Genomic DNA, 7891 nt, shown 5'->3' on the forward strand with positions numbered 1-7891 from the left:
CGCCATGTGAATCAAGAAAACAAAGTTTGCATATATATATATATATATATATATATATATATATATATATATATATATATATATATATACATACTTGGGGCATGTTTGGATGACTAATAAGATCTCCCTTCAGGACATATGATAAGATCTTTTGACAGGGCATGTTCTTAATAAAATATAGTGGATGCCGGGGTGAAACAGGGCGACCAAAGGAGAAGTTAATCCTTAATTTTTATAGATAAGAAAATTTATCTCTTAAAAAGTAATTAGTTATCCCTATGTTTTTGAATAAGATAAAGAAGCGTTCAAAAGAAATTAGTTTTTGCTATAAACGAGGAAGTGGGTGCTCTATTTATCCCTGCGTTCATCATGTTTTTGAAAAAGATTCTCCAAAAATCCCTGATAGGGTTTTAATGGCAGCAAAGGATATACGAATTTATAAATGAACTCAAAATGTCAATTTGAAAAGTTTATATAAAATTTACAAAAGAATACCTACTCTTGCTCTTTAAGCAGGATGTTAGGAGTTAGATTCAGGGCGGCAACACTAATCTTTTCAATCCTCTAATTAGTAAATTATTGGTTCCATAAGTTGTGACTGTATGCATCCAGTGTCTCTACCACAAAGTATCTCATTGGCTTCCAATAATCCCTATTATAAATTTATGACATTAAGTAATTGTTGATTACTTTAAACATGCAAGTATAATGCTTAGCAATCTAATGACCCCACCTCCTATATCCACGATAAATTTTCTTTACAATATATAAAATATTTGCTCCAATTACTAGATTCCTTAGCAATTGTGCAATTGCGGCAACCTTTGATCTAAAAGATTTTATTATTGTCCCTTCTGTTTTGATGATTATTGCAAGAGAGAAAGAGAAAAAAAATTCTATGAAAAAAATTAAGAAACTCAAAAAAGAGAGGATGTACTTAAGCCAAAATAAAAGAGAAAAAAAAGAATGCATAATTACTCTTGTGCATATCGAAGATAGAACATTTAAACAATCTTTTTTAAAAAATAAAAATCTAGAAACCTAAGAAATTTGGAGATTCTCAAACGAGTCAGCTCTCAACCCAAGTCAAATAACCAGCGCTCACTCTCCCTTTCCCTCTTTCTTTCCTTTCCTTCCATTTTTCATATGTGTTTCACGTGCGGTTCGCTTGCATGCCGGTCATCTCCCGGTCAGTTTCAGGTAAAAAAATGCACGGCCATCTCCGAATGCCGCGAGATCCCTCAAATTCCGGTGGGCCCCCCTCGGTCCGCTAACGGCTGCGCCGCGTCAGTCTTCTTCGTCCCCACACGCCAAAGCCAGAGCGAATGGATCGGCTTCTTTCCCTTTTCCTCCATAATATACGCCTAGAAACCGAGTTCTAGGCTTGGGATTGGGGTTAAATACTTCTTCTGAGATCTAAATCCGGTCCTAGAGATTTCCGGATGGCTACGTGCTTCGACCGGTGGGAGAAGGATCCCTTCTTCGCCGCCGCCGAGGAAGTCCAGGAAGCCGCCGACAGGTACCAATTTTTGTGTAGTTTTTTCTCCTCCTTCCTCTAATTCTAGTCGCCGAAGGATCTTTGGTTTCATTTCTCCCGATTTCCCTTTTCCAGAATGGAATCGCTGTATAGAAGATGGATTGCCGAGAGAAAAGCGGCTTCTAGCAACACCGGCAATGGTGAAGACGCCTCTGGCGAGCTCCTCAGGGAGCTTCATACGGCCCTCGGGACTGCAAAATGGCAGGTGACTTCTAAAGTTGCAATTTTGAAGCTAAGATTTGATTTACTCTAGGGTTTTTTGGTAATGATTACTGATCAAGGAGGGATTTTGATTATTGTTGGATTATAATTTGCAGCTTGAGGAGTTAGATCGGGCGGTTAGGTCGAGCGATAAGGCTTGCTCGGCCGGGGAGGACGCGAGGACCCGGCACAGCCAATTCGTTGCGGCGATTGGGAATCAGATATTGCTGGTGGAGAATTCTTTGAGGGAATTGACCCGTGAGGGGGGGAAGGCTATGGCTTGGGTTCAATTGGATGAAGGAGAAAGGGATGAGCTTGCTCTTTTCCTGTCCTGTCCCTTGCCAGAACTAGAGAAAGTGGTGACTGTTCCATCTGTTGGTGAGGTCAAATTAGGGGGCAATCAGCTGAGGATGAATGGAGAGGCTGAATGTTCGAAGAATTGTTTCCTCCTGAATGAGTCGGGTAGAAGGGAAACAGAAGAGAAGAAGGTGCAAGGGCATCGGAGGACGGCAAGTGCCAACGCTGATATTGGGGTATGGAAGATTTCAGTTTCTAGTGAGGATGCTCCTAGGAGATCATTTGATGAACGGCCCAACTTACCCCTTCCGAAGATACCCAGCTTATCTTGCTTAACAAGGGCTATAGAGTCAACATCTAAGGCGAAATTGTCTAAAAATGGCTATAGGAAATGGAAAGGTGGGGATCAACATGAGGCAGAAGAATTGATCCCATTACGAGACAATCGATGGAGTCGGGTGAGGAGTTTCTTATTAATTATTATTTTCTGAAAATCATTTAATTATTCAAAACATTATAATTGTTTTTGTGATCGTGGCTGCTTCATTTAATGTTACTGTTTTTCTGGTTCATCATACAGGGAATAGGTGCATGCTATGAGAAAAGTAAGAGCTGCCTCAGTAGTTATGGTGATGAATCTTATGATAAGCTGCTCAATGGGTGGTTTGGAGCTCTTCAAAGACAGCTTCAAAGGTCTCAGTATCAAATCCAGTATGGCCATCCTATTCAAACTATCTTCTGGGTCATTCTCGTAGTTGTATTACTAGGTGAGTTTTCCTTCCCTTTTCTCCCTTGGTTTCTTTTCCAAGATTGAAGTTCTTCTATTCATGGCAATTCTCTTATTTATTATACTCATTGCTTTTTAATGAATGAGTGCTCAACATGAAAACATTCCTGTGTTTATTGACCTTCCTAGTTGGGAGTGCTAATAGATAGTTTGGATAATAAAGATGTTGGACAAATGGATTGGGTGGTGGGGAACTTGTATTGTGATTATAGGTTCTGGTTTTGTTCATTGAAAAGGTTTCTTGGAAGGGATACTAATGAGTTAGAGCCATCTCAGCTTGCTTGTAATCTAGTTTCATAGGTTGAGCTGTAACAATCACCATCTCAGCTTGCTTTCAATCTAGTTTCATAGGTTGAGCTGTAACAATCAGACGTTCATCTCACAAGCCAAGCTTGAGCCTTGAATTAGGATCAGGATTAAAAGGAGATGAGGCTGGGGTGGGGCAAGCTTGCTGAAATCTATACTATTAATCTCACAAGCTTATCTGTCAAACTGAATAAAATAGCGGACCCACATCCATGGCTTCCTAGTTAATATGCAAATTAAGTTTGCAAATTGTTCACCTGCTATTACTGTTTTGAATTTTTAAAGATATAGGCTCGCGAGCTTTAAAAAAAAGGTCAGTTACAAGATTTGATGTGTCAGTAGGCCCATCATCATTGGGAACAAGTCAGGCTGCACAAAACTGGAAAAAGTAGACAAAGCTTGAGCATAGGAAATTTAAAAGAGCTGAACTCAAGAAAAACCCACCAAGTTGTGTTTAGAGTCAGCATGGAGTTGGTTATTGGCCAACTCACCCTGGCTTGCTGTCAGTCTTTGTGTATCACTGAGATCCCATTTTAGGTATTCCTTTTTTGGCAAGGGAAATTTACATAGATCGGCTTTATATGAAGATCTGGTTGAAATCTTTATGAGTGGCTTGTTTTTTCCACAAACACGCACAGATAGACAGAGAGAAACACTTGTGGGGCGCTTAGTGTAGAACCAGAATTATAGATTATGGTACTCCTCTTCTTCCTACTCAAGGATGAAGGCTGCATTGCAAAATTAGTAATCTAATTCCAAAATCCAAATTATGTCATCTATAAATATATGAAGAGGATCTAATTGGGTTTTTTTCCACTGATTTTGAAAATAATCAATGCATGTCTACCACAAAAGATGTAAATTATGGTACAAGTTGTGGCGCCGCACATGAATGATTCTGTATGATGTCTTACAAAGCATTACCCGAGGGCCTGAAGTCACTTTTGGAGGTACAAACATTTTTCTGTGATGATATGTGATGTTTTATTATATGTCACATTTATCTTCGGATGGATTCTCCATTTACACTCAGCTTAAAATGATTTCTTATTTTGACTGCTTCCCTCAAATAAAGAAACTATCGACCTTTTTTAAGTCGTGTTTCCGGTACAATATCTCCCATGGCCTTTGCAACTTCTCACTTTTTGTTTGGATTAAAAAGTTAACGAAACGTACAACAAATTGTAGTTGTTGAACTTTAATTATCTTCTTGAATAGGCATTACAATTGTGCATTTGCATGTTCAATAATTAAGTGGTTTCTTAAATTAAGGTATTTCTCGTATTTCTTTTTTTTTTTTTTAAATTCGTTTCTTTGCTTGGATGGGGAGGAAAGGACCTTTATTTAGCTTCCAGAGGCCCACCATTTTTTTATCCATTTTAATCTTTCAAATTAGGATTGCATATGTCGCCAATTGGATTATGATTTAATATCTGTGCTAAATGTGAATGCAAGTTTGACCTGAGTTAATTGTCCCTTGTCTACTTTCAAAGCTCAGATTTTTTGTTCAAACTATAACTATCATACTCATTTTTTGCAGTCTTATTGGCACTAACTGCAATCTAGTGGAGATAGACATTTTGATAAATCATTTGACAGTTGGAAAATCCAGGAGTGCAGGTTCCAGCTTTTGTTCTTTGACAACAGTAGGTATTTTATTTTGTCTTCAAAGCATATCATCATCCACTCATATATAAAAACATAAACAACCATGTAAAAACAAATGTGTAACTCTTGGAATTGATAGAAAGCTACTGATAGGGCTGGCAAGAAGTTGGATGAATACATAGCTTTATGGTCCCTACTTAACATCATGTTTTGCTAACTTTGCAAATTCTACTGCTATGACATGAGTGGTATTAAGCCTATGAAACAACAATCTGTTGAAAAGTTATGTAAAGAGGAAATGTGTCATGTGAAATGGAACTTTTTTGTGGTTCGGAAGTATGTACATACATCTGAGGTAATTACTTTCATGCTAGTTAGCACAAGGGTCATGTTGCCGTATCTTGTTTCTAGGCTTGTATTCACATACATGTTCATGCCGAGTTTATACATCTGGAGGTTATATGTGATTCAGCATCATTGTCAAGTTTCATGAGCTCAAAACTTTACAACAAGTTGTTACAGTTGAGCATGTCTTATCCAAAGCTTTAACTTCATGAGAAATGATATACATGTGAAAGGATAGTGAGCTTGGATGAAATGCAACTCATTAATGGATGTGTATGCAAACTTGTTTCTGAGACCATATTTCATCAACAGTTTGCATGATCTCATCTTTTGGAATGATTCAGTTGTATGATCACTTGTACCATGCAAGCATGTCCATAAACTTGACGTGGAAGGAAAATTGTTCTTAAATAAGAGTTTGCATGAATATAGTTGCTGCAGTCATCCTATATAGCATGCATTTGATTTTCAAATGCTAAATATGATTTGTCTGCATGTTCACATGATATATATGTATGCTGTGGATCTTCATTGTTGATTTTCAAATGCAGTGCTAGTTCTGGACAAAGAATCAGAAGAAAGTCTGCAAACTGTATCCCCATCGATTGCCTTCTTAGCTATCACTGCATTTTTTGATACATGCAAATAACTACACAATACACATGCATAAGAGATTGCTCTTGCAAAAACCAAATGGTTGAACTGCCATGGTACGCCCGCCATCCTGTTATTTTGTGCCCACCTGGAAATCAAATGGATGGGCGGATGGGATCTGAGTAAATGGTTAATGACAACAATGAAGCTTACAAAGTCACCAACTCAAAGCTATTCAATTTAGGTGGTTAGTGAGGCACTGCACTGAAACATAAGCTTTGTCTGTCCAAACAAATAGTCGGTTGTCCTGCTGCTGTTGATTTTAGATGGGGTCTGTATTAAGGACCCTCAGCGGGCAAAAAAAAAACACATGCAGGGACGTTCCCATGGCAGAAACAAGATTATGTATTGAATACATACAAACCAAAGAGTAATCTGGAAGACTTGGGCCAGGAGGATGTCTTCTGGGATACCCTGTGGCTTTCATAGCATGCATTTTATACAGCCTAACATTTCTTAATGTCATATATGCTGTTTCTTTTAGTCTGACCAATCTTTTCTTTTCAAATTTTGCTTCAGCGCAGGTTTTTGACAATTTTTAAGCTTGCGACAACCACATGCATCAGAGCCGCAACTCTTTTTAAGGTTTCTTGTTAGTAAAAGATCTATCCAGAAAGCCTTGTCTTGAGAGGCCTTGTCTGTATTTTGTTGTGAAAAGTTTTCTGTATCGCAATGGAAATTTTGGTTTTTTTTTTTTTTTTCCATAGATCACTATTTGCCTCCTCCTTCTAATGGCAACAGAGAAGTATCAATTGTTGTGCCTGTTTCTAAGAGCAGTCTGATTCTTTTCCCATAAAATGACAGTTCAGGAATACATATGCAACATCCCATGCTGACACATGAAGAGGCATAGCGATGGAATCATCCCCATTGTTGATGCACTTAATTTTGCAAATTGCATGCGCCCACACTGCATGCAGATGATTCATGGATCGTTAGAAATCCTGGTTGGCGTTTCTTTGGATGCAGGATGTATAATGTATGCTGTCATCTTCCTGTTTTCGTGTTTATTCTTCGATTTTTGACTTGAATATCCAGCCTCAACTTAGTGTTCCAAAGTAAATGAAGGCTATAGTTACTTCTGTTGGCATGATCCACCTTCAAATGCAAGAGGCAAGGACATTATTAACAAGCTCTTGCAATGGAACGAGAAGGCCGGGGTCTGGCTTTCGAGCTATGAAAAAAAAAAAGGATCAAAAGAGCGGCGTTCTAGAGGCTCATGTTAGTTATTTTATGATGTCTCAATTTTAAATTTATCGGCCCACTCCAAACTAGACGTGGACTAGAGAGGTCCAATCTTTCAACTTGATAATTATATTCATAATTTGCAACACGAACCCAGCTTGCCTATCCGCGTGTCCAAGATTACATATTAACATGGTGGGAGTTCGTGACAGCCAGTGCATGAGTGCATGGCCAATCATAGTCCAGTCAGCATGGTGTTTACATGCAAACGTAGTTACGTAGGCATAGACTTGATTGAAACATTAGTTTCCGATGCCCTGCAACATACGGACAGGCCATGCATGGTTTGGGAGTTGGATCCCTTCGTCTCAAGCTCGAATTGGAGAGGATCCCAACTCTCGAAACGTTGTCCCCATGAGCCAACCGCTTTGGCCGGTGCCATTTCTGTCTTCCTCCCACAAAATTTTCTCCGACATTCTCTCCATTCCACTTCTCGTTATGCAGTCCACCGGCATTTCAGAGAAATGCAGTTTGCCGCTAAAAAACAGCACCACAAACAGAGCAAGCTCCAATTTCTTCTATAGGCCGGTTAATTAGTAGAGGCATTGCACTCTTTCCGGGGTCAAAGAAACCGTCGCCCAATTGTCCCTCTCCTCCGGCCTTTTATATAAAGGTATGTATCCCGAGGGATAGAGTGTGTTGTGTGAGAAAAGAAGAAAGACATGGCGAGCGAGCAACCGGCGAGGCCAAGGCCGAGCGAGGAGGGAGTCAGGGGAATAGAGGAGCTGCCCCTCGAGAGCAGCCCCTACGTGAAGTACTCGGACCTGGAGGACTACAAGCAGCAGGGCTATGGCACCCACGGCCACCTCCCTACCCTTGACACCTCGAGGCACGGCGGCGGTGCCACCGACGGCCCCACGCTCTCCGGCACCGGCCTCTCCGAGGAGCGGGCCCGCGCCGTTGATCCCGGC

The 7891-nt window shown here is 39.9% G+C and overlaps 1 protein-coding gene across 7 annotated transcripts; it reads left to right on the plus strand.

Moving 5' to 3' along the window:
- The first annotated feature begins 1227 nt into the window (after window positions 1-1227).
- On the plus strand, window positions 1228-6551 carry LOC120103737. Of its 7 annotated transcripts, none has more exons than XR_005506468.1 (6): window positions 1234-1519; window positions 1613-1742; window positions 1855-2493; window positions 2616-2802; window positions 4669-4778; window positions 6260-6551. XR_005506468.1 is itself a non-coding variant. In XM_039114368.1 (5 exons), the coding sequence occupies exons 1-5, from the start codon at window positions 1443-1445 to the stop codon at window positions 6275-6277; spliced, it is 1056 nt and encodes a 351-aa protein (XP_038970296.1). In that variant the 5' UTR covers window positions 1228-1442; the 3' UTR covers window positions 6278-6551. The 7 variants fall into 7 exon arrangements, 2 of the variants coding, with proteins under 2 accessions (XP_038970296.1, XP_038970295.1); XR_005506469.1 differs by having other exon boundaries at window positions 4669-4774; XR_005506467.1 differs by having other exon boundaries at window positions 4669-4774; window positions 5633-6538.
- The last annotated feature ends 1340 nt before the right edge of the window (window positions 6552-7891 follow it).

This window comes from Phoenix dactylifera, chromosome 16 (genome assembly GCF_009389715.1).
Source record: "Phoenix dactylifera cultivar Barhee BC4 chromosome 16, palm_55x_up_171113_PBpolish2nd_filt_p, whole genome shotgun sequence".
Classification (NCBI taxonomy): domain Eukaryota; kingdom Viridiplantae; phylum Streptophyta; class Magnoliopsida; order Arecales; family Arecaceae; genus Phoenix; species Phoenix dactylifera.

What these genes read in the sequence shown, in the direction of transcription:
- LOC120103737 (XM_039114367.1), top strand. Translation starts at nt 1,443, where the DNA reads ATGGCTACGTGCTTCGACCGGTGGGAGAAGGATCCCTTCTTCGCCGCC. An exon ending in GTCCAGGAAGCCGCCGACAG is followed by an intron (nt 1,520 to 1,612) that starts GTACCAATTTTT and finishes TCCCTTTTCCAG; the next exon opens with AATGGAATCGCTGTATAGAA. An exon ending in TCGGGACTGCAAAATGGCAG is followed by an intron (nt 1,743 to 1,854) that starts GTGACTTCTAAA and finishes TATAATTTGCAG; the next exon opens with CTTGAGGAGTTAGATCGGGC.